General features: G+C 40.8%; 1 protein-coding gene across 7 annotated transcripts in view; it reads left to right on the forward strand.

Annotated features, from left to right (window-relative positions):
• Nucleotides 1–26,106, forward strand: part of SCUBE2 (signal peptide, CUB domain and EGF like domain containing 2) — a 48,654-nt gene that overhangs the window by 12,554 nt on the left and 9,994 nt on the right. For 3 of the 7 annotated variants that reach the window (XM_033152898.1, XM_033152919.1, XM_033152938.1), the window contains 13 exons: nucleotides 5,897–6,022; nucleotides 7,303–7,419; nucleotides 8,616–8,705; nucleotides 10,145–10,261; nucleotides 11,433–11,555; nucleotides 14,191–14,307; nucleotides 15,503–15,625; nucleotides 16,299–16,409; nucleotides 16,780–16,866; nucleotides 18,292–18,396; nucleotides 20,521–20,679; nucleotides 21,026–21,229; nucleotides 24,268–24,438. In XM_033152898.1, coding sequence (XP_033008789.1) covers nucleotides 5,897–6,022; nucleotides 7,303–7,419; nucleotides 8,616–8,705; nucleotides 10,145–10,261; nucleotides 11,433–11,555; nucleotides 14,191–14,307; nucleotides 15,503–15,625; nucleotides 16,299–16,409; nucleotides 16,780–16,866; nucleotides 18,292–18,396; nucleotides 20,521–20,679; nucleotides 21,026–21,229; nucleotides 24,268–24,438 — 1,650 coding nt within the window. The remainder of the gene's footprint in view (nucleotides 1–5,896; nucleotides 6,023–7,302; nucleotides 7,420–8,615; nucleotides 8,706–10,144; nucleotides 10,262–11,432; nucleotides 11,556–14,190; nucleotides 14,308–15,502; nucleotides 15,626–16,298; nucleotides 16,410–16,779; nucleotides 16,867–18,291; nucleotides 18,397–20,520; nucleotides 20,680–21,025; nucleotides 21,230–24,267; nucleotides 24,439–26,106) is intronic. The other 4 variants (XM_033152930.1, XM_033152907.1, XM_033152912.1 and 1 more) reach the window with 4 other exon arrangements.

The following is a 26,106-nucleotide window of genomic DNA, read 5'->3' on the forward strand; positions in this document are numbered from 1 at the left end:
AATGTGGGGGTGGGGGGCACCGGAGGGATCCTTGCACCACAGCGCCAAATAAGCTTAAAATGGCCCTGTGTTTAAACAAAGTTGCTGTTGCTGAATTATGTGGAATAGAAGCTGCTGAAAGGCACTCCTGAGCAGCTACTGAAATAATGAGAGGTCTCATATCCTTGTCCACCAGAGGCAGCTGGGGCTGCATTGCATAGTTACATGGTTGTTGAAATGCAAGCAATACCCACTATAGGTCTTTGACAAAATACACATTCTGCCCCTTCATCCCACAAAGCACAAGCCATAACTGGCTATGTCCTACTGCCTTTTCACAGTGCCAGAGGGGACAGGGGGACTGACTGTGAGAACTTTTCCTTTATAAAAAAGGTTGAATCAATCCAGTGGTAGATAAGTGATGATTCTGCTTGATAGGAGAGGAAGAGGGTTTGCTTTCTCTTAAGCATGCCCATTGAAATGAAGAATGGAAGCAACAGAATACTGCCATTTTCCATTTCCATGAAGCTACATGACCTAAGCATTTGGTAAGGAGAGTTATTTAAAACTACTAGTTTTAAGACCATGAGTAGATCCTCCACACAGAAATGAAACTGGATGCCTGATTAGAGGCTGCAGTGAATGAAAGTTTAATAGAGACCCTGGGGGCAATAACTTGAAAGTGGTAGCTTTAAATCAGGGAGTTTCCACTGAGTCTGTGGTTAGTCAGTAAGGCCCGACTGGGTTTAACACAGTGAAAATTTGTATAGGTTTGCAAAGTTGGCAAAGATAAATATAGAATGAAGCCATTCTTTAATAAACCAGAACATTTTTTTAAAAAAAGAAAACAAACCAGGAGGCCAGCTTTTATAGCGTGCAGTCTTCAACTAAAGTGTGTGTTGAGATAATACAACCACAAGTATCTAAATGGCCAATGGAAGTAAATATAACATAGTTTGGGGAAAAGCAGAAACATGGACAAATGGAAAATTCTGTGTATAGGTAAATGTGAGTTTGGTGGGAGTAGAAGACAGAGAAAAATAACTTCAGATAAATTGTGGACATCAAATGAACATCGATCCCTGTGAATCATTGATTCACATTTTGAGTTGATTGAAGTTTGTCAGAAGTTAAACTGTTTTCAGGTCAGTGAATGGATTATTTTATTTGCAACCAAGGCCCCACCTTAACCTAATGTCTTGAATCTGTGGTTGCTGATACCCAGAAGAAATGGACTGAGACACAACCTCTTCTACTTGATTTAAATAGCTCAAACAGTGCTGAATTAGGCATTTTTGATGCCTTTTACCCTTTCCTAATCTTGGCATAGTTTGTGCTAGAATCCAGAGCATTTTGCTTTAAATTGTGTATCCATCACATAACAAGTTATCTAATTCTCATAGTACTTCCCAAATACATACTGTACTTTTGAAATGCTGACGGACTGCAAGAAGATCAAACCTGTCCATTCTTAAGGAAATCAGCCCTGAGTGCTCACTGGGAGGACTGATCCTGAAGCTGAGGCTCCAATACTTTGGCCACCTCATGAGAAGAGATGACTCCCTGGAAAAGACCCTGATTGCTGGGAAAGATGGAGGGCACAAGGAGAAGGGGACAACAGAAGTTGAGATGGTTGGACAGTGTTCTCGAGGCTACCAACATGAGTCTGACCAAACTGCGGGAGGCAGTGAAAGACAGGCGTGCCTGGCGTGCTCTGGTCCATGAGGTCACGAAGAGTCGGACACGACTGAACAACAACAATGGTTTTTATGTTGCTTTTAACAGTTTTTTAGCTGCCCTGGACTCCATTAGGAGGAAGGGCTGGATGGAAATACAATAAATAAACATTCTTTCATTTCTCTTTTTTAAATTGTTCATAAATAAAGATAGAAACACTTAATCAATGATTAAATAAGCTTTCAACTTCAGCAACTTAGTAAATTTTACATTTATTTTACTTTTCAAATAAAGTGTGTATAACTAGTTAGGCAAAGGGTATACAGTAGGTTGTTATTTAATTGTAGTGTTTCAGAATGTGGTGCCCCCACTCAATAGCTTTCAGTAGAAGAGTGCAAGACAAATCTCCCTCCCCTTGCAAAACTAAACAAGTCTCTATTCAGCATTTGAAGTGTTTGTTTGAGTTCAGTGAACTTTACCAAAGTACCTGCTTGAATGATGTCTCCATTGGTTTCTGAATGGCACAAAGAAGTTACACTGTTAGCAGAAATCTAAAGCTGTTAATTCGCTTAATGCTTCTTAAACACCTCTTAGCTAACAGACAGATCACATGGCATGTTGAAGCTTCCAAACGCCACAAAACACTAGAGTTTAATAAGGCTAATTTGTGATCTTCTGGGATGCAAAGAGCTTGACTGACAGCATAATAGTGATTGCCAGTTTTCATGTGGATATTTTGTGTATTCTGAAGGGTTGGAGGCATCATTGTCTTGTTAGTTTTCTCACTCTGGGAAAGGAATCAAGAAGCCAGCAGAGCAGAATAATCAAAGCCATTGTAGGCATTCTCCTTTGTTGTCCAAAGCTGCAGCCTTAGAAGGAAGGAGTCTATCAGAACCATAAATAGAGGTGTTAAGAAGACAGCATGCCTAATTAAAATGTTACAGAGCCTTCAGAGGCCATGTTGTCAGTTCAAATTGGTCTTCTTGGAATAATAATGTGGCTGCAGAACAGAGTTGGGTGAAATCCTGTGAGGAGCAATTCTGCAGATAAATCTGAATGCTTACCTGCAAGTCAAGGCATTTCCTGCCTGATTGACAATTGTTGCATCAGGGGTATGTGTGGACTACAGCAGGCATGTCCAAAGTCTGTCTCGGGGCTTAATCCGGCTGCCCGGTCGGTTTAATCCAGCCCCTGTGGCAGTTTATTTCCTGGGGTAAAATCCCCCAAAATATCAACAGCTTGAATTCTTAAAAAAAAGCTCAACAACCCCAACCCTTAAAAAAGCTCAACAACATCAATCTTATAAAAAGGTCTACAACTTCGGTTGGCCCTTTGGTCGGCCCCCATGGCCCTCTTTGAAAAAAGTTTGGACGCCACTACAGCAACCATGAGGCAGTGTGGTTGTTAATGCACAAGTCACTGACACGTTGCATTTTGGGATAGAGGGTCTAGCAGAAATGTGGGTTTCAGTAGGTATCCTGGTATTAGTTCCTTTGGCCCCAGTAGATGCTGCCCCCCCTTGATTTTATGTTTCAGTAGCAGACCTACCACAGAGGAATAATATTTAACTGCATTGCATACAGAAGTTTCTGTCTGTGCATTTGAACTTACTGCTGCAATGGTACCTAGAAATGTGTGTTACCGACTGGTGGAAAAACTGCAACTGGATGTTGCTGAGTTTTGTTTGTTTGCTTATGTTTGCTGCTTTGTGAGGTATGGAGGTCTCCTTGCAAGTATTCCCAGTTTCCCAGCACTCAAGCAACTAAAGTTGCTGGAAAACAATTATTCTTAGCCCAGATAGAATGATTATTGTACCAGATGACATTGTGGTTCTGCAAGTGTCAGAGGTATGGCGTCATAGTGTATGGTGTTACTTAAAGGCAATTCATATGTTAACTCCCATACCCACCCACAAATTTCTGAATACCCTGTTAATGCCTGTTTAAAATGCACTTTCCCCAAATTGTTATTTTCTTCAAAGAAAAACAAAGTATTGGGGGCTCCATTTTGCGTGCGCATGTATGTGTGAGAGAGGCAGAGAATGAATTCTGCAACTTGGATGGATAGCATCTCCGTCTTCTGTTATGTAGGTATGGCAGTTGTTTGCATGGATGAAATGCTAAAAAGGGGAAATATCCCCTGTGCCCAGCCCCCAATCTCAAGAAGGGACTTTTTTACATCGAAAGCTCCTAAAAGAAAGGTTAAATGGGTAGTTTTTATTATGATTGTTATTGCTACTACTACTACTGTTGCTACTACAATTTGTTACCTTCACCCTAAGGTCCTAGGACAAGTTAACAACAATTAAAATGCAACATTAATATTAAAACACACTGCAGAAACTCTTGTAACTTGCAGGCAGGGAATGACGAAAATGCAGGTATTCCATGGCAGGTGAATAAATATAGAAAGGGTTTTTTGAGTGTAAAGAAAGGGGAAAGTTGACCTGAGGGGACAAGAATTTTTTATGGCTCTTGGCAGGGACCTTTATTTTTAGAAAGGGATAGGTTCTGATACTGAGGTTGTTCTGCAGCCTGAAGCAAGGGATTTGGCCAGTAAAACTGTCCGAGTATTTATTTAAAACCAGTAATGGCCTATTATTGCCACCTAGATTTATTTTTGTTTTTATACTAGCTAGTCAAATGTTAGTATAGTATAGGTTAATCACATGCAAGCATAGGTTAATCACACTACGATTCAGTATTTAAAACACCAAAGGGGGCTATAGATTGCTGCTAATTAGTGGCACACTGAATCAAGCCGAAAGAGGGTCCTCAAAACTGTTACCCAGGGAATGATTATTCATCGTTTAATTGACTTCAGGTTTTGGCAGCATGATTTTGGAAGACAATCCCTGTTGCCTCCAGGTAACTGAGTGTTAGAGTGTGAACAGCTTGCAACTGTTGGAGACAAACTACAAAATGGTTTTATGAGGTGTCCTGAAGGGGCAAAGAAGTCAGCTAATGGGACATTATTCATTGTCATCAAGAACATGTTGGTTTGTACTGAATTCTGGTCAGCCATTGCTATGTCGAGCATAGATGCCTGAATCACAGGAAATTAAGTTTAATACCTAGTAATGGTTCCATTAAAATAAATAATGTTTAATAGACATGTAAAACAAATTAGATCACAAAAAGGTTTAACTACTTTAAAACAATTTCTTTAACCTCTCCCTCAGGACCATAGCTGGGTATGAGTCCAGGTGGGATATGGTTGGGGATATGGTTGCCCTGGTCAGCAATCTGGCTGCAGCTCTTTGAGCTGGTTGAAGTTTCTGAGCACTTTTCAAAGGCAGCCCCATTACAAAATAGGAAATTCTTTCCAGTAGCACCTTAGAGACCAACTGAGTTTGTTCTTGGTATGAGCTTTCGTGTGCATGCACACTTCTTCAGATACACTGAAACAGAAGTCACCAGATCCTTAAATATAGTGGGGGAGTGGGGAGGGGTATTACTCAGAAGGGTGGTGGGAATGGGTGATCGGCTGATAAGTGTGGAAAACCTGTTGACGACTCTAAACGGCTGCAATTAGTCGTCAACAGGTTTTCCACACTTATCAGCCGATCACCCATTCCCACCACCCTTCTGAGTAATACCCCTCCCCACTCCCCCACTATATTTAAGGATCTGGTGACTTCTGTTTCAGTGTATCTGAAGAAGTGTGCATGCACACGAAAGCTCATACCAAGAACAAACTCAGTTGGTCTCTAAGGTGCTACTGGAAAGAATTTCCTATTTTGTTTCGACTATGGCAGACCAACACGGCTACCCACCTGTAACTAGCCCCATTACAGTAATCCAAATGGGATGTAATTAAGGCATGTGTCACTGAGGCCAAGTCAGACAATTCAAGGTATGGGATCAACTGGTGCACTGGCTTTAACTTCAGAGAGCTAGGCATTCATGCTCAGAGCTGAGTGCAGAAGCACACCCAAACTGCAAACTTGTTTCTTCAGGGTGTGTGTGTGTGTGTGTGTGTGTGTGTTACCCTGTGTTATCTAGCACAGCACAGAGAAAAATATTAAGTGGTGGTGTTGCATGTTAAGGTTTTACTCTTGCTGTACAAATATTCAGGATTCTTTGTTTGAATAAGATAGATGGTTTCAAGGCCATCTGCTACTTATTTAAATAGTTCACGTCTAGAATGTGTCACCTATTTAAACAGTTTTTGTCTAGAATGTGTCATCTGCATTTAAAGTCACAAAGAACACTGATGCATCCTCTTGTTGTTTTTGCAGAAGGTATGAGCTGTATGAATAAAAATCATGGCTGTGCCCACATCTGCAAAGAAGCACCGAAAGGAGGAGTGGCCTGCGAATGCAGACCTGGATTTGAACTGGCCAGAAACCAGAGAGGCTGCATTTGTATGCAACATTCTACACTTACTTACGGTTTCTCAAGGCGAACAAGTAGAATTATGGCATTCCTGTAGCTGATAGTTAATGTGGGGCTTCGTTTGCAAGCATGATGCTATCTAAAATTCAGTTTGGTGGGCTAAGGTATTAAACTGGTAGATATTCAAAATGCCACTGTACAAAAACATCATTTCAGCTCTCAAAACCTTTAGAGATTATGATGAAATGGCTGTTTTAATTAATAGCAATTCCTAGAACAGTATCTACTTTACAGCCAGGTTCACCACAAGACAGCAGCCTGGTTCTGCCTGTTGGGAATTCTTAAGCCCAGCCTACTCTCCCACAGCAAGAACAACCTATAAGCAGATAAAGCTGGAAGGAAGCACAATATTTCACAGTCACCCACATACAGTACACTCACACAGAAAGGGGAACTACTGGTCACCTTTCTCTATCCTTTGTTTATGCTTGGTTCTCTCACTCCCTGAAGACTTTTTCTAGCCCACCTACTTCCTGGCTCCTAGGGAAACTGGGGGCTGTTTTCGGAGTGTTCTATGGTCTGTTACTGCAAAAATAGCAGAGCTCATTGAGGCACTTTTAAAGAAAGAACAGATTTAAGGTGCATCCAATGAAGTTCTTTCTGCAGCAGACCATGGCACCAAAATTCTCGTAGTCTTTAATGCACTGCAATATTTGATCACTGACAAGAAGTTAGTGTTGAGTTTTGACTAGCTCTTGATAAGAGCTGCCTTCTGGCAATGGATTTTTGCCAAATATAAAATTAGGAGCTACCTGTGTTCAGCTTTGAATTCAGATACACTGTTTTTAAGGTGAACTTCTGATCAGATAATTAGTTGCCCATGCTGTTTAGCTGTGTTAAACTACTATTCTTGGATCAAATATTCCTAGAAATGTCACCTACTGAATTAGCGTGATAGTTGTTTTTCAATGGTTCATCAATTATGAACCATTTAAATGAAATCAATTAAAATGTAAGACTAGTATAATTAATTTAATTTCGTTAAATTAATTTAATTGTTAAGTCATTTAAAAGCGGGCATGTCAATGAGTGTTTAATTTGTTTGTTGCTCGTGGTTATAATTAACTTTGGTTTGGTAATTGTGTCAAAGTACATACACAACAGATGAAATTCTTGATAAAATAGTTTATAGGCATGCCAAATGCATGGAGGGTAAAGATATAATACTCAAGATACAGTCTCCCTGAGCTGCAGATTTCCATAGGTTTTGCAAATGCTTCTGAAGCTCAGTTTTATGTCTTCTTTTTAGTGACTTGCAACCATGGGAATGGCGGTTGCCAGCATACATGTGAAGATGCTGATGATGGACCTGTTTGTGGATGTCATCCAGAATACATGCTGCATTCCAATGGAAAAACTTGCCTGGGTATGTAAGCACTTGAATTCTTTTCAGTTAGACGAAATATGTATGACATCAGCCTTTAGCCATCTCTGTGTATTTTGCTCAAAAATGGCTGGCTGGTCAAACTGTACCTTTGAAAGTGAGAAACATGCCCCACATCTGATTAGGCAACTTTGAATGGTTGGTTTTGGAAGGAAAGGGAGTCTGCTTATAATAAAAAAAAAACAATACGTTGATCCTTCAGACTCCAATTGAGAAAAGAACTATGCTGGAGTTATATTTTGTGTCCCTTTTGTTTTCCTTTAAAATACTTCTCAGTAGCAATTGGAGAGTTTTCATTGGCTTTACTGGTGTTTTCATTGGTGTTTGCATAACATAAGAAGCTGCTTTCAACCAAGTCAGATCATTGGTCCAACTTGCTCAGTATTGCTTGCACTGACTGGCAGCAGCTCTCCAGAGTTTCAGGCAGGGGACCTTCCCAGCCCTTGCTGGCGATGCCTGGGATTGAACCCGAGACCTTCTCTGGGCAAAACAGACACTCTGTCCTTGAGCTACAGCCCTTTCCTTAGAAAATTACCTTACATAAACCACTTTGTGATGAAGATGTAAATTGTGCATTGGCTAGACTATACATCTCATTGCTCTTCTGCATTCAGTTCTGCATTAACAATGTTCTCAATGCGAGTCAAATGGAAGGAGAGAGACTCAAAAGATACTTTTAAGTATTACATGTGGAAACATTCTTTTTTAAAAAGTGTTACTCATTTTGAACAAGGTATACTCTTCAGTTGCTATATTCCAGTTTTGCATCTCATCCCACCAAGTCATGATGATGATACCTTTCAGATCACACATGTCTTTCTACATTAGGATTTCAAGTTCATCCTGGCTTCCTATAATGGTTTGCTTGGGAGAAAAACACCATGAGCACTTTTGAGATGTAACACTTAAGCCAGCCATGCCATTTCCCATTGGGAGAAAGGGACAGGTGAAGTGAGGGTATTGAGACTGCTTGCACCAGCACATACCGGTAGTTCATGCACAAATTAATTTACCTAACAATAGTTCATGGCAGGCTTTATACTTGAACACGGCCATTGTGAATGGGACTCCTGTATGTTGACATATGATTCAAGCAAGGAGATTCTTTCCTGAACCAAAATGTAGTACCTACTGCATGTAGGACCAATTATGATATTACTTTTCTTTCGCTTTTAAAGAGAGAGAGGAGGCTACAACTGAGCTCTCTGAAAACAATGCGACAGCGGGAGCTGATGTAGACAAGCGGGTGAAACGGCGACTGCTCATGGGTAAGAAGTACTCTAGTCTGATAGCTGACACTGATAATTTACCAAACCTTCCTTTGTGAAATACCATTTTCCCGGTTTTAAGTGTTGTAGCTTATATGATTATTTTCAGCATCAGGAAACACTTTTACCCATTCTACTGAATAAAGTCAATGGGAATTTTGACTGCTTTCATGCTGGTACAGTTTAGCATGGGAAATTCTCGGCAAGACTGTTCAATATTCCATTGAACCATATATCATGTTCTTTCCCTTTGTCAGGTATCTCACAGATTCATGCAAATACAGTTATGCATTCACACAGGATTATACCTTTCCTACTTGTGCTAAGTTTGAAATCTGTAGTAGCATATAGAATTAAATCTTATCTTTATGAAAGGAGGTTATTGGCAACTTAAGAATTTTCCCCAGTCATGTAATGTGGCTAAGGATGTAGAAATCAAGTACAATGTGGAATGATCAAGCACCCTTGATTAAAATGAAATTTTCTTGAAATAAAATAGGACTTGCCTTCAAATATTGTGCTTCAGGTAGTGTCCCAGACAAGGAGACTTTGTAAAGATGCAGAGGATACAGTCCTAAGACAGTGATTTGAATCCATTCCACTTTCTGGTCTTCTGGTCTGCCTCGGGGGGAGGGGGAGAATAGCCATATTTGGGGCCATAGCTGCAGTTCTGTACAAAGGCCAGGAATCCATATCTTAATTTAAAGACCTTAAAATATTATTTTCCTAATTAAGGCATGTTCTTTCTCTTAATTTGCTCCAAAAAACCTGTGGCTTGCTGAGGATAATGTGGTTAAGCACACCCTCTTCTTCAATACATCCATTCACCTTCACTTGACTTAGAGTGCAATAGATCATGTGCTCTTTTACATTTGAGTGAACAGGGTACATACACCCTCTGGCATGGAAACATGAAACCTGAGTCCATATCCTTTGGGTGAATGTAGTCAGTTGTCCACCCAACAGGATCTTATGCAGGCATCATGCCTTCACGTAGTTACCATCACGTGAAGTGAAGAACAGGATGAGCTCCCTGGCCCTGCCCTCCCTGTAATAGCTCCCATTGCCTGATCAGGAGTCTAAATTACAAAGTGCCTGACATGAGCATAATAGGTTCCCCACTGCAGTCCTTTGCCCTCCAAAATGTGGAGGATGGCAGGACCAGCAACGGGGACACAGCAGATGGGGTTGCGCCAGTGAGCATGGCTTTGCCTTCCCCCTTCTTTACATTTGGCTACAGTTGTCACATCTTCTGTTAAAAAGAAATTGAAGCTATAATTTAAGTTTGCTGTAACAGAGTTGTCCATATCTTAATTTAAAATTGGCAAGTTAGAATGGAAGTAATTCAGTTGGAAAAGATCAAATACCACATGCTGCTTTTAAATTCTCTTTTAGTTTTTTTCCTTCTGCAAATGCCAGATTTTATTTCCTTTCCTTAGAAACATGTGCAGTAAATAATGGTGGCTGTGATCGCACTTGTAAAGACACCTCAACAGGTGTTCATTGCAGCTGTCCTCTTGGATTTACCCTTCAGTTTGATGGGAAGACATGCAAAGGTAGAGTTTAGACCTTTTTTTTGCAATGTGCATATAGAAATTGCTGCTTTTGCAGCATCCCAATGAAAACCTTGCCATTTGTAAATTATTAAGAAAACAAGCAAAAAAATTGAAATGGGATGCTCAGCTGTAATTTGCATATGGTCCTTTAAATAGTCTCCACTTTCAAACAGTTAGAAATGGGTGTTTAGGGTGTTCATATAGGGAGACGCACAGGTCTAAAATACATAGTAAACATAACCCAGAATTGGCAATTGGCTGGCGGTTCTTGGGCATGTGCATTGCATTTTCTGACTCTTCTTCCGTCCACGTAGAATCAAAATGGGTTGCAAGAAGAATGTGTAAGAATGAACTACCCACCTTCCATAATTTAATTTACAACACTATATTAGGCAAACCAATATGTCACAAAACAACGTGCAAGTTTTTTTTTAGTTCCCCTTAATCTCTTGTTTCTGCATGTATCACTGGTTCTGTGGGCACCTCCTCTTGAGGGCAGATAAATCTGCTTCCTCTCTGCCCCAGGAGTCATAAAACGATCCTGCCATACCTAATGCAGCAGAGCTGCCCAGCCATACCAGAGGCTGATAGACCAGAACAGTGAATCACTGAGAATTGTCACAGGCAGCCTCCTTTGTAGATGTGTATTCTGGCCTTATAGGAACCTTTAATAAATTACCTTTATTTCTCCTGGTACTTTTGTGTGCCCATGCACACAGTGTATGAACTACAGGTTTAATCAGTGGGAATCTGACTTCAGCCCAGCGTGATAGTACTTTTAAAACTATTTTTAAGCAACAACAAAAACAACAACAACAATTTATTATTTGTACCCTGCCCATCTGACTGGGTTACGCCAGCCGCTCTGGGCGGCTTCCAACATATATAAAAGCATAATAAAACACCAAAGCTTCCCTATACGGGGCTGGCTTCAGATGTTTCCTAAATGTTATATAATTTAAATATTAAAATGTTATATAATTACTCGAAACTAGAATCCTCATGGCCTAGAAGTTTTTTTTGTTTTTTTTAAAGATAGAGAATCTAATGGTTGCTGTAAGGAGTTGGGAGGAGCACTCAGAAAATGGTTGATATTTACAGTAGTTACTTGTTTTAGGATCTGTCAAGAAAAGGAAATCAAGCTTTGTATCCTTTGTTTCTTTATTTACAGATATTGATGAATGTCAGGCCAGTAACGGTGGATGTGATCACTTTTGCAGAAACACAGTTGGTAGTTTTGATTGCAGCTGCAAAAAAGGCTTTAAATTATTAACTGATGAAAAGTCTTGTCAAGGTATGTGCAGGGGCAGGCAATAAAAATATAAATATATTTGGAACAGTTTGAGCATGTAGATGGTAATGAGGTGCTAATGAATTCCAGAAATAATGTTCTGGAGTTGAATTTATTTCCTGACTCAGCTTCTGTCAGGTTTCCTGACTACTAAGTGCATTAATCTCTTTTTCTAGACAACCATTTATGAAGCCACCATTAACAATGACTTCCACAAAGCAGAACTGATCACCAAGAACCCAAAACTGAATCCACTGTTCTTTATCTTTTGGTTGTTGCTTTTTTTAAGATTAGATGTAGCATGACAAATAGGAAATGTAGAATTTATGAGAGTTCAAGTGAAAGTACCATTTGGATCAGGGGATGTGGGTGGCGCTGTGGTCTAAACCACTGAGCCTAGGGCTTGCCGATTGGAAGGTTGGCGGTTCGAATCCCCGTGATGGGGTGAGCTCCCGTTGCTTGGTCCCAGCTCCTGCCAACCTAGCAGTTTGAAAGCACGTCAAAATGCAAGTAGATAAATAGGTACAGCTCTGGTGGGAAGGTAAATGGCGTTTCCGTGCACTGCTCTGGTTTCGCCGGAAGCGGTTAAGGCCAGTAAAGCGAGATGAGCACCGCAACCCCAGAGTCGTTCGCGAGTGGACTTAACTGTGAGGGGTCCTTTACCTTTTACATTTGGATACAATTTGTTTTAGGAATAAGTCTCTCATCTTTCCACCTAATCTGTTTACCAACTAACCGCATTCTTGCTGGAACGATCAGTAGTTAGATCATTATTTAATTAAAATTGTGCAACTACTCAAATTTGTGTTTGAAGTAGGCTATTTTTTTCTAAGAAAAATAATAGAATGTTAACAGTTTAAAAACCTACACAAGTGCTAGTTGAATACAGTATTTTGTGTACCTACCTATTATTCATTTTTCTACCCATTACTTAACTTTTAATCCCTGATCTCAACCTCCATCTGGGTGTTGTCTATGTACAATGTTCACCTTCTGGCCTCCATATGGCTGGGTTATTTCTAGAAAACGTAAAAGGAAAGGTAAAGGGTCCCTGGACGGTTAAGTCCAGTTGAATTCCACTATGGGGTGCAGCACTCATCTCTCTTCAAGCTGAGGGAGCCGGCATTTGTCCACAGACAGCTTTCCGGGTCATGTGGCCAGCATGACTAAACTGCTTCTGGCACAATGGGAGACCATGAGGAGTGCCAGAGCGCATGGAAACACCGTTTACCTTCCTGCCACAGTGGTAGAAGAAGAAGAAGAAGAAGAAGAAGAGTTTGGATTTGATATCCCGCTTTTCACTACCCGAAGGAGTCTCAAAGCGGCTCACATTCTCCTTTCCCTTCCTCCCCCACAACAAACACTCTGTAAGGTGAGTGGGGCTGAGAGACTTCAAAGAAGTGTGACTAGCCCAAGGTCACCCAGCAGCTGCATGTGGAGGAGCGGGGAAGTGAACCCAGTTCCCCAGATTACAAGTCTACTGCTCTTAACCACTACACCACACTGGCTCCTATTTATCTACCAGTACTCGCGCTAGTATGCTTTTTCGAACTGCTAGGTTGTCAGGAGCTGGGACAGAGCAACAGGAGCTCACCCCGTCACACATATTCAAACCGCCAATCTTACGATTGGCAAGCCCAAGAGGCTTAGTGGCTTAGACCACAGCATCACCCACATCACGTTATTTCTAGAACAATGATTTCAGTATTAAATGTTATATAGCAGTTGTATTAAATACCACAACAAGATGGTGTATTCGGGATAAACCAAGGCATTCCACAAAAAATGTATGGTTGCTGATTGCCCCGTTAAAATGGGAAGCGCCACTTCTAGGGGGTGGTTGCCTCCTTTTTAAATTCAAGAAAATATTTATTACAATCTGTGTTGGAGGAAGGAGCTGTTTTAAGAGGCAATGTGGAAAGTGGAAATAGCAGGCGAGAAAAGGCACACCCTCACAACTATTTCAAACTCACTTCCCCACACCTGCCTCCAAACTGTCTTTTCCACCTTTTAAAGGACAATCAGAATGATGTTACATGCATCTGTGTGTAATGTTTAGTTTTGCCCTTGCAATGCAATACTGCTTTCTTTTTATTTTCCTCTGAGCTACTGCACCTTCCTTCCTTGCTGTCCCCTCCCTACTTGGAATTATTAGGATGGTTGGTTGGCTAGGGAAAGTTTCTAAAGAACCTCAAGTTCCAACACCTCTATTTTTAGAAAATACCTGCTGGCTATCGGCTTACTATATTTTGCCTGCCCAGAGATACAAAGAACCACTTTATTATTCAGCAGTCAGTGGCATTTTAATCAATAGACCAATGTTTTAAACTGTTGTTAATTCAGTAGGAAAAAGAAGAAGGAAAGTTAAGTATTGCTTGATAAATATTGTTTCCTCTTTGCCTGGTCTCAGCTACCTTATAATGTTTTCAGTGGTCTAAAAAAGCATAAGAATTCACTTGGAAGAGTAGTTCTATGCTTTGGTTTGCCTCATTTGATATACTAACTGCCTCATGGTGTTTTAAAATCCAGTACTTTCCCCAAAAAAATCCAGTATTTTTCTTTTCATCCAGCTTTCCTAGTATATAAATGTCTCCTAATCATAAAGTGAAATAATGAAGTGTCCCTTTAAAAATTGCAGACATTGATGAATGTACATTTGAAAGAACATGTGACCATATATGCATCAATCATCCAGGCACTTTTGAGTGTACTTGCAACAAAGGATACACACTCTATGGCTTCACACATTGTGGAGGTGAGTGTAGGTATATATAAAGTTCTTGCTGGGATGCTTATTGCTGTGCTATCTTTAACATTTTTAACATCAATCGGAAGTGTGGGTTTTAAACCCAGTGTTGCAGATTTTTCAGATGTTTGCCTTTCTCCTTTTTGGTCAGTTTGAAGCAGAAAACTAACTGTGTATTTATCATACTTTTGCTGAAGTAACTTTTCCTTCTCACTTTTACTGGAAAGCAACTATGTCTATTAGAACAAACAGCTGCATTCCACACTTGGGTACTAAGAGAGAGGTTTTGCAGAATGGCTTCGTGCAAAACGCCCATTGGTTTCAGTAGGTATTATGCACGGTAGCTACCTCCAATTCAAAAAGGTTTCAAAAAACAGATTATGTTTGTAATTTAGTGTTTTTCATCTGAAGGCAGCCCTGTTTAGGGAAGCTTTTAAAGTTTGATGGATTATTGTATTTTAATATTTTCTTGGAAGCCGCCCAGAGTGGCTGGGGAAGCCCAGCCAGATGGACGGGGTATTAATAATAATAATAATAATAATTTTAAAATGTTCCTGTGGGAAAGCCTGGATCTTCAAGTCATTTTATTTTATTTTGTTGTCCAAACCTACACTTGTGGTTTGTTTTGCTCCAGACAAAGCACCCATTCTAAACCAATAAGAAACATTGGTTGCTGCTTGTGGTTTATTTAGAGCAGGACAAATCATGAGTCTGGGTTTTGACATTTGTTATTTTGTAATATTTTAGTTCTGTATGCATTTTATTTAGTAATACCCTGGGCTCTTAAAAGAAAGGGTGATTAATAAAATAACATATATACATATTTAGGTTCCCCAGGCTTCAGAACTGAATTCATTTATTTGGCCTAAAATTCAATTGAATTTTACAAGCTTACAATTAAGTGTGTGTGTGTAAGAGAGAGATCTTGCCACACTTTCTATATATACCATAGTCCAGTAGTAGCCAACTTGTGCCCTCCAGATTTTTTTGGATTCCAACTCCTAGCCAGCATATCCAGTGGTCAGGGATATGGGTGGAGCTGGAATCCAGCAACATCTAGCAGGTGCCACTGTCCCCAGCATAGTGAATGTATTATTGTACCCAGCTGTAGTTTTGCATGTGCTACTCTACACTGAGCACAGTAGGAACCACACTAATTTTTTGGTTAAATGTCTCTCTTTCCCCACCCCCCATTCTGCTATAGATGTCAATGAGTGTAGCATCAACAATGGTGGCTGCCAGCATACCTGTGTAAACACATTGGGGGATTATGAATGCCACTGTGATGCTGGCCACAAATTACACTGGAACAAAAAGGACTGTGTTGGTAAGATTCAAGAGCCCCCAATGGTTTTTGCAAATTTGGTTTCCTGCACATTTGAAGCAATTTTGATAACAATGATCCATTGAGCACAGCAGTGTGGATCCACATTATCACGGCCGAAGACAGACAGTACTTTTTAAGAGCTGGAAGTGATCTGAAAGAGAGTGCACTTCTCTTATCATACACCCATGTTTCTTTCATCTCACAGTTGCATCTGGTGAACCAGGTTTTTGAAGCAGTCAAATATCTTTAGAACCTGCTTACTATGAGGTGAAAGTGTGATACTAAGAGCAGTGATCCATCTTTCAAATTTCAGTCAATCCTCTGAAAAATCAATTGTATGTCTTCAGCCTGCAGCACTATTTTGTTTCTAACAGGCCATCATGACTGTCTGTCAAAGCTGGCTTCAAAACAAAACAAAACAGGAGATACTTTCAGGTCTTTGATGCTTTCTTTCCTGTGCTTTTAATCTGGGCTGTTTTTTCCTTTTGTGGTTGCCTGCATTAAAAAAAATAAATCAGTATTTTATAGAAAAGGGGAAATGTATATATACTGTTTGTGCCTTCCTCCTTCACCAATATTGATTTTGTGCCATGCATAACTTCATCTTTGCATTTTAGAACCATATCTGTCATTAGTTTTCTTCTCCTGTGTGTATCTGTATTTTGCCCTATAGAAAGGTCCATGCCTGAAGTCAGTTTACCCAAAATATCTCTGCACTGCATTAAGACTGATGGAAGCAATAGGTGTTTTTTAATCTGCCCCTCTGACATTCATCTGACCTCTGGTAAGTCTTGCAGAACACAGTGATGTTGTTGTTGTTGTTTGTTATTTTTAAGTAAAGAATAGAAACCCTAGAAAAAATCTGGAAATATAATTCATTAAATCATGTGCCACTATCCATGTGCACATTCCATAGTATTCATCTCCTGCTACATAAATTTATACCAGATTTCGCTTGTGAAAAATCACTTGCCAGATGAAATATTCAAAATAAATAAATATGCATTCTAGACTTAGTGATGCGTCACTTGTGCCTTAGTACTGTAAGCTTGAGAGTCTATTCAGAAACTGGATTGAGCTTCCAGGAATATATTTCAGTAGTATTCTACTATGTGTTTCTGTTTTATTGTGTAGCTTTATGATCTGTCTGTTAGGCCTTGAAGATTCTTACAATATAAAATGTGGCAGCCCTTCTCCACTTAAGAAAAAAAAACAAAATGCCAGTGAGTCAACTGCTCTAGGTAAATTATCTGCTATATATTTTTCCATGTTGGGCTTGGGCTGGTTTATATCTTTTAAGGGTTCTGCTTAATTAAAGAAATTGTGATCAATTAATTTACTAATCTGCCTAAATTTGCATCTGAATAAAACAGTTATGCAGAAAACACTCCCTTATTGTAGCAGGCACCCTCTTAGAAGAGGCATTTCCTTGTGAGGAAAAAAAAGAGGGGTGTTCTTTAAGATGGCACTGCCAACCTTGGATTCTGCAAGTGCTTTTATTGGCAATTTTTTGAAAAAACAATCTGCTTCCCAGTTAATCGGGGGCACTTTTTAAAACTGATCCTAAGGTTTTTTATCAATTAACTGAATAAATGTTGCAACCCAAGTTTTGTGCTGCTGTTTTGTTAAAAAGGGCAACCAAACTAGAGTAGCCTTTTGTAGATTCTTGAAGACAGTGCATAGTTCAGTGGCAGAGGGGAAGATCTCAGCTTCATTCATAGGTATCTCTTGTAAAATCACTCAGGTTAGCAGAGTTTGGAGCAGTCTTTGGCAGTGACTTCTGCTCAGGACGCACAGTGCTGGTCTAGGTGGATCATTAGTGTGGCTCAGTGTAAGGCAGAGTTTACAAGTGGCACCTTTAACAAAACATGTTCCTATTCAGTCCTACAGGATTGTCAAAGCTACCATTTTCTGTTCTCTATGCTCCACTTGTCAGTTAGCATTCCATGGCCATTAAGCACACTCAGTCCTTGTTAAGCTGTTTCCCCACCCCAACATAACCCATCGTTTTCCCCTAAAGTTTTTTTTGTAGTTCTGCAAACTTTGGGATTTCTTCCAAGCCTGGTGATACATCCCTCATTTGTGTAGGCTTTGGATCCAAAAGCAACAGCATTCACACATGAAAATAAGAAGTAGAAGGGATGGTTCTGCTTTTAAATGCATTAGGGGTGCTGCTATACAGTCTACCAGTTGCCAGGAATAGTATTCATATGGCATTAGTGGATCAGACGAATTGCAAATTTTTGTATTTGTTTATTTATTAAGTTTTAAAACATCCTTCATCTGAAGATTTCGGGGCAGTGTGCAGCATAAAAATACAAAATAAAAACACAAAATACATAATAAAAAAACAAAAAGAAACACTTTTAAAAGGATATAGAATGTTAATCAGCCAAAGGCCTGGTTGAAGAGGAATGTTTTCACCTGGTGCCTAACGATGTATAGTGAAGGCACTGGGCGAGCCTCCCTGGGAAGAGCATTCCACAAACTGCTTATTGCTTTGCTTTCACTTTATGTGAAAGCTCTTTCTCTTTGAGAGAGAAGCAGGTGGTCACTTTTTATTTTTAAAGTGTTGATGATGCAGTGTTTGAAAGCCACCTGAGTTACCTGCTTGGTTTTACTTCCCTTGCATATGAAAGTAACAATTTTAATGTTTCTTCCTGAAGATCTTTCTACCATCAGGACAAGCGTAACCTTTAAATTTAATGAAGGAAAATGTAACTTGAGAAAGAGTAAGATGTTTCAAGATGCTCTTCGTCATATAATACCAGGTATGGATGAATATGCATGATTAAAACTGGTTAATTTTGTACATCAGCAAATGCCAGAGGCCCCCAATGGTATGTGATGTGTAGTTATAGTTACGTTTTGAAGGACCTTGGTAATGGTGGTCATGATCATGCACTATAGATACATGATTAGTCAGAACAATATTATTCTGCTTCCATGCAAACACTCTGTTCAATGGTAGGGCCATAGGACAGGCCCAGGCCTCCTTTCACTTCTGCTGCTATGCGGTGTTCCAGACCTCCACCCCTAATAACTCACTGGGATATGGAGCCAACACCCTTCATGGAACGGAACACATGTATAGCCTAAGGTGATCCAAGTTTGAAAATAGCTTCAGCTGCAGAAGTATCCAATGAGAGGAGTTTAAGATTATTTTTCTATAGTTTGATAAAAGGTAAAGAAAGGGACCCCTGACCGTTAGGTCCAGTTGCGGGGTTGAAGCGCTCATCTCGCTTTATTGGCCAAGGGAGCCGGTGTACAGCTTCTGGGTCATGTGGCCAGCATGACTAAGCTGCTTCTGGTGAACCAGAGCAGCACACGGAAACGCCGTTTACCTTCCCACCGGAGCGGTACCTATTTATCTACTTGCACTTTGACGTGCTTTTGAACTGCTAGGTTGGCTACAGTAATTTCTGTAGCCAGTCATAGGCAAGGCTGAGTGAGGGATGGTACAGTGTTAATGTCAGTAACTGGGTTGGAGCAAGGCTGCCCTCACCAATATTGGTCAGGTGAAGAAATGGACTTTTCAGTCCCAGACAGAGCCGTCTCATCCATAGAGGCCGGTGGCGCGGTGCACCAGGGCGCCGGGCGCACCAGGGGCGCCCCCGCGAGCCCGCCGGCATACCGGGCTCCCCCTCCCCAACCCGCCCCCACGGGCAGGTGGGCACTCGCGCGCCGGCGGGCAGGCTGTAAGCCGCCCGCCCTCGCCTCCCGGAGCCCCAGCTGGAGCGGCGCGGGGCTTTGCGCGACCTTCCAGCACTCCAGCTGAGGCTCTGGGAGGCGAGGGCGGCCGGCTTGCAGCCTGCCCGCCCGCCGGCGTGCGAGTGCCCGCTCCAACGCCACGCCCCTCATCCCCCGCTCGCCCACCCCCCCTCCCGAGGGGCGGCCAGCGCGGGAGGGAGGCGGGCGGAGAGGTGGCAGGCTGGGGGCGCCGAGGGATCGCTGCGCCAGGGCGGCCAATCCCTCTAAGACGGGCCTGGTCCCAGACAAAAGAGAATTGGGGTAGGGGTGGGTGGGCATGGCAAGCGTGCAAAATAGACAGGAACATTTGCAGTCAGAATGTGTGCTTATACATCAGGTGTGTAATGGGGAAGGCTTAAAGATTAGAGAGCATTAAAGTTTAAAGAACCGTGGTTGGAGAACTTCAGATTACCTATCAAGTTATGTTACAGGGCAGTTAAGGGGGAAGGGGGACATATGGGCAGTCCAAATGGTGTCTGTTTGACTGCTTCCATTTTTCTCGCTGGGCGCAACCTGAGGAACCCTGTTGGGGCAAATAAGGCTCCAAGGCTAGTGATTATGTATGTGCATCACCAGGAAAAGTGTTGCATACATCTTGACTGACTTGAGCTCTTGTTGATACAAGGGTACACAGCTCAGCCCATGTTTGAGGTGTCACGGTAGATTTTTCCAGATTAGTTTGATCTCCCAGACATGGTTCCTAATCACAAGCCTAGGGCCACCTGGATACGTTTCCTTTCATTCTTAACACCAACGCAGTGTTTGAGCAAATGCTTAGAACTATAGCCATGCAAATCTTCCTAGTAGCAAACTGACTGAGGTTCTGGCAGTCCAAGTTTGAACATTTAACGGTGTAGAGCTTTGTCATAGGTGGTTTAAGTGTGTAAAAGGAACAATGGAGCTAATTTTCAATAAACAAATTTTGGCCGCATTAAGACCTTGGCACTGGTTTTGGTCTAATAGAATAGAAAATGTGTCCAAATACCAGACTGTACCATACACCATTGAGTGCAGTTGCTTGTCGTTTGTTAGCATCTGGAATGAATCATACAGCCCCATAACCATTTTCTCAGCAACATTTATCAGGCTTCAGAAAGGCCCTACAGCATAGATGCCTCTTGCTTCCTTTAATTTTCTTCACACAGAGAAACATAATTCAGTAATGGAGAAGAACTTCTACTATGTAAATCTGACGTGCAGTTCTGGCAAGAGAACTCTTGGAGACCTCAGCGGCTTGAAGGCAGCTAGAGAAATGTTTATATCTGCAGACTTTGAGCTTGAAACAAACCAAAAGGAGGTGACAGGTTGGTTGGAAAGGAACCCACAATACAATTGAAAGATTATGGTTTTGAGGGAGCTTTGTGGCAGTTTTTTCCTTGATTTCTCTCTCTTTCACTTTCACCTTCATGCAAAAAGAAAAAAGTATCTCCTGTTTTAAAGCTTTAATATTCATTTCCCCTATGGACAGAAAGCTACTATCACTAGATGTTCACCATTTAATTGCTGTCTGTTTTGAAAAGTTTAACTTAGAATAATGTATTGCCATAGTTAATGCAGTCTGCCATTATTGCACTGACAACTCTTTTGAATCTAGTATTGTTGCACTTTAGTGCTTTCTGCTCTTGATCGCGACCACCTGTACCTTTCTAGAAACATGCAATCTGAGCTGTGCACGTAAGAGGACTGAGAAAAGGCTTCGTAAAGCAATTAGAACATTGCGGAAGGTGATCAATAAAGAACAATTCCATATTCGCCTGTCTGGTGTGAATCATGATGTGGCCAGAAAAACTGCCAGGGTACTGGAAACACAAGAAGTCTGTGGCCTGGGTCAAAGACATGTGGGCAACAAATGTGGTAAGCACAAACGTGATCTGACGCGTATGTAACGGTGACAGAAAGCTAAGAAAGACCAGAGTCTGGTGATGCAGCGCAGTGGAATTCCACCGGAGTGGAGTAGCTCGCAAAGTGCTGAGTGGGAAACCTCACTTTGATTGGCTGTGGGTACAGCTAGCCAAAGGGGGGTGGAGACAAGAAAAAGAAACCATGATTTAGCTTTATGCGCATTAGTAGGAAGATGCCACCCTGACTCACACATTTCTACCTTCCTCTTTTTTTTCTTCCTGCACAGCTGAGAGGTGACCTTCAACAGTGTTTAACTTCACTTTCCATAAAACCTCATAGGACCTTATGTATACCAGTAGATTAGAAACTTTTCAAACTGCAAATTCTAATCAGTTTCAGAGCAAGCCATCTTCAAACCACGAGTCATATATTAAACCACAATCTTTGGTTTGTGCAACCTGACAAGCAAGGATTAGTGGAAAATGAGAATAAGTTCTGCTAAAGTCCTCATTGCGGCCAATTGGGGGGGGGGTTTGAGCACAAGACTCAGGGTGACTCTTTCCTTTTCATTTCTGTAATTCTCAACTGTGGCATCCAGTGGGCTGACTGCATGGGGGCTAATAAACCGTGTGAATAGGTTGTATTTGTATCCTGCACTCCATCAATTTAGAAGGGCAGGTGTTTCCCAGTTTTTACCATCTCTGTCTTCAATAAACGTATCTCCCCTTCACACAGTCAGTGCTAACGGTTGCAAGTGAAGGCATGTGAAGCACAAATTAGGCATTTGCGCAGACTTTAAATGTTTAGTAAATCTGATGCTGTTATTTTAGGTTTTATTATCTATATTACGATGTTGTTAGGATGGTGTTTTCAGTGTTTGCATTTTAATGTTGTTTGATTTTAACTTCCATCATCAGCGTTGATTTTTTAAAAATTGCATCACGGGGCACAAATGCGTCTTTCAGTCAATCTTTGTTGTACTGTAAGCATAAAAAGTGACACTTCACCAAAAAGAACATTAACTTGCACCGTGGCTCAGTTTTTCCCCCCCTAAAAAGAAGAAAAAGTGACACAAAGAACTTTCTGTTTAGAAATTTTTCCCCCTGCTGTTTTTTCCCCATGTATCTGATTCCCAACATCTTGCAACTTTCTTTCCTTTCAAATGAAAAGATCTTGAAAGAGGTTCTGGGGGAGAGGGGAATAAATTTTCCAAACCAGAGATAAATAGCTGGCTATTCTGCCAACCTGCTGCTTAAGGAATAATAGACTTAAGACCTAACTCCTAATGCGCATAATTTACCCATATGACCACAGCTTGTGAACCAATAAACACCAAAACAAAAAGATCCTAAAACAATACAGAGGGCTGCTTAGAAATAAGTTTCCATCGGGTTTTTGTGTTTTTCTTATAAAGTCAGGGCATGGCTCTTAGGGGAACAGTTAGTTGTGGATCATGACCTCTTTTATGAGGCTCACCTTTTTCCATCATGGAGACACTATAGAGTTTGTCCATGGCATCAAAATCTTAAAGGCTAAAAGTATTGAATAGAGCAAGGAAAGAGCCTTTAAATGTCCTTATAACTACTATTCCTGGCTCCCTGGAGTTGCCTTTCTCCCCCTCTTTCTTTTGCATCAGAATAGCTTTCACTTTTTCAAAGAGCTGCAGTGATTAAGAATAGGATTTTAATGGTCACTGAAGACAAACAAAGACAGTGGTTATAGGAATGAATCCTGCTGAAGGCAAATGGTTCTTCAGCTCATTTGAAGGAAAACAAGCAGGTTGTGGGGAAATAAAAAGCAGACAAAGAAAGCTTGCTGAATCCTTGATGTAGTGCCATTATTTCCAAGTCGTTGCTCTTTGTTGTGAAAGCAGACTTTTTTTTTTTACTGTGTGGCACACCCTGTGCTTTATTCTGTGGGACTAAAACTTTGCAGCTTAATTTTTAAACTAATATTTGTACAGAAGAATTTAAGGCTGCGGCGACATTTTTATTTCAGTTTTTTGCTCCATATAGAGTGATCAGTTGTGCTTCAGCAGCTTTAAAAATGTGCACACTGACACACCCACCCCTTGATTTTTAGGGAACTGGACACATCATAGAGGATAACGTTTCACAAGCAAGCATTGAGCTTAAATATTTCTGAAAAGACTTAGCTCATTTATAGTGTGGCCATTCTAATGAATGCTGCATAAGGGTCTCTTTTAATAGGATGGAGATGGAAAGGTTTATATTTTACAGCCATGGAAAGAACTAGTAAGGACTATCTGACTGGGAACCAGTCCTCTGATAGGTTACATAACTCTGCATAGAATGGTCAGAAATATATGGTCCTTATTTTGAGGGGCAGGGAGGAGTGAGACAAGGAGATGGGCAGGGTACCAATAATATAAACAAACAAACAAACAAACAATTTTAGGTCTCTTTCCCAAACATACCAATGAGAGATTGTTTTTGCTGCTTCTGTTCAAACTATTAAATATGCAAAAGCCTAGACAGTAGCTGTGGATATTCTGGTGCACTCTGCTTCCTTTCACTGAAGTGAAATTAATCATAGGAAGTTGCCTTATACTTCAGTAGTCTAGTTAGCCAAGTATCCTATGCTATAATTATCCCAGAGAAGAGGACTTTTATCAATCAGTCCTGTTACCAGTTATTTAACTTGAAACATTTTCACTGACCTATGGTTCTTCCACAATCATAGAGAGCAAAAAGTCCACAAAGCAGGAGAATCCATTTGGGTCTATGTAGATTATTTTTAAAAACCCAAGAGCAGTCTTCTTGAAACAGAACAGGTGATCAAGCCTTTACTTGAGGGTCAGTTTTTCTATCTATAGGGAAAGCAGAAGCCTTCCCCTGTATGTGACCAGACAGAAAATTTACTCCTGAACCTAAATATGACCATGAGGCACACAGCATGAAAAAAAAAACGCCCCAAAGTAAAAAATAATGACACTCAATTCTCTGCCTCCTGGTATCCCCATTTTCACCCATCCCATAGAAGATGATCACTGATTCATTGTTCCTGACAGTTTTCTCTTCTCTTGTCAGCTAGCTGCAGTGTTGGAACATATTATGATGGCGAGCAAGAAAGCTGCATTTTATGTCCGAATGGAACTTACCAAGACAATGAAGGCCAAATAACTTGTGAACCTTGCCCAAATCCACAGAATCCTGGAAACCAAAAAACAGCTGGAGCTCACAGTATATCTGAATGTGGAGGTGAGGATGTTGCACCTTACAGAGTCATGAACACTATTGCTTCTTCCTCCTTCGTATGTTTTGAAAGTACCCATTAGTTCAGCCTTCTTTTCTTACATGCCATGTAAGAAAAGGATTACAGACATGAATTTAGTTTTGAGAAGGCGCTACATTCTGTGGTTGGACAGTGTTCTCGAAGCTACCAACATGAGTCTGACCAAACTGCGGGAGGCAGTGGAAGACAGGAGTGCCTGGTGTGCTCTGGTCCATGGGGTCATGAAGAGTCAGATACGACTAAACAACTAAACAACAACAACAACCTTCTGTTGGGACAAATGTTTGGCATAAATATTTGAAGAGCTACAGTAGTGATAAATTCTGTATTTTTATTTATATATTTTTGTTGTGCTTATATATGCTTAATATATTATGAATATAAATGTCATTCACCAATTATTAGTAGTAAGAAAAAGGAAGGCTTGTTTAAAATGTTTCTCTGTGGCATTCTGTATTTCTGTGATCCTGGGAGTTTATGGTGAGGAGAAGCAGCCAGTCATGATGTTCTCCACCCTAAAGTGTAATAGTCTCCAGAATTTTTCTACAGTGTGATGTTTTAGGATAATGTAGTTTGCCTCTTTATTGGTAGAGCAAATGGATATTGGTAGCTGATGTGGCACGTCTTAAAACTCTCACCACAGAACAAAAGAAGAAATCCATCTCCATTAGATAGTTCACATTTTAACAGCTCTGTAGCATTCAAACTTGTATGTAACATGCATTGGCTATATTTACAACCTCAAAAGAAAAAGTGTTGGGGGGGGGAATGGGTTTTTGATGTCATGACCTACGGGTCAGTATTTAAGCATGCAATTTTCTTTATTCCTTGGTGCATTAAGCACATACAACTCCATGCTTCTTCTTTATTCAGAAGCCAAGGCGGCACTCCCTATTAAACTCAGTTCATTAGCTGTAAACAAAATTCCTCATCCCTGATCATGACCAGTTAATGCCTTATTTGCTGCAAACTTAAATAACTTGAAATGATGCCAGGGCCAATTTACTCCCCCCCCCTAACAAAAACAACCATTCATTGAAGTGATTTATCAGAGCTATAAACCAAAACTAACAGCTTTAGTTTTACCAGCTCTTTAAAAGGACAGAACTTCACAGCTTAGCCAAACAGCTGCAGCAGTAATCCCATGTCTTGCAGAACAGTTTAAATCATTTGGCCTGCCATCGCAATCAGCTTGCTGCAAGTTTGGAAGACATATTTTTTGGAGATTTACATAAAGAAGCTGCAGGGGATGGATATGTGTATATAATCAGTTCCAGTAGGTTACCTCTGTCTGTATAGTATATCGGTACCAAAGCAGTTTAAGAATGGAGGAGATACCGTAATACTAAAGGCTCAGTGATAGGGCCTGGACCTAATTTTTTCTACATGGCTTATTAGACATTCCATGACTGTCTGAAAGGTTTGTTGCAAGGGGATATGAAAGGTACATGAAGAGGTCCTATTCCCCATAGTAGCCTGTTGTGGTGCCTGGGTGCAGGTGCGGAGGAGAGTGGGGGCACTGGGCTCTGTTTTGCCTGACAGAATTCCTCTGAATGTGGGTGCTGTACCCATGGTAAAGTGAATGCATTTCTAATACTTTGATTAGTAATGCCAGTTTAGTTCAGAAGTGTGCT

The sequence above is a fragment of the Lacerta agilis genome, chromosome 1 (assembly GCF_009819535.1).
Source record: "Lacerta agilis isolate rLacAgi1 chromosome 1, rLacAgi1.pri, whole genome shotgun sequence".
In the NCBI taxonomy this organism is placed as follows: domain Eukaryota; kingdom Metazoa; phylum Chordata; class Lepidosauria; order Squamata; family Lacertidae; genus Lacerta; species Lacerta agilis.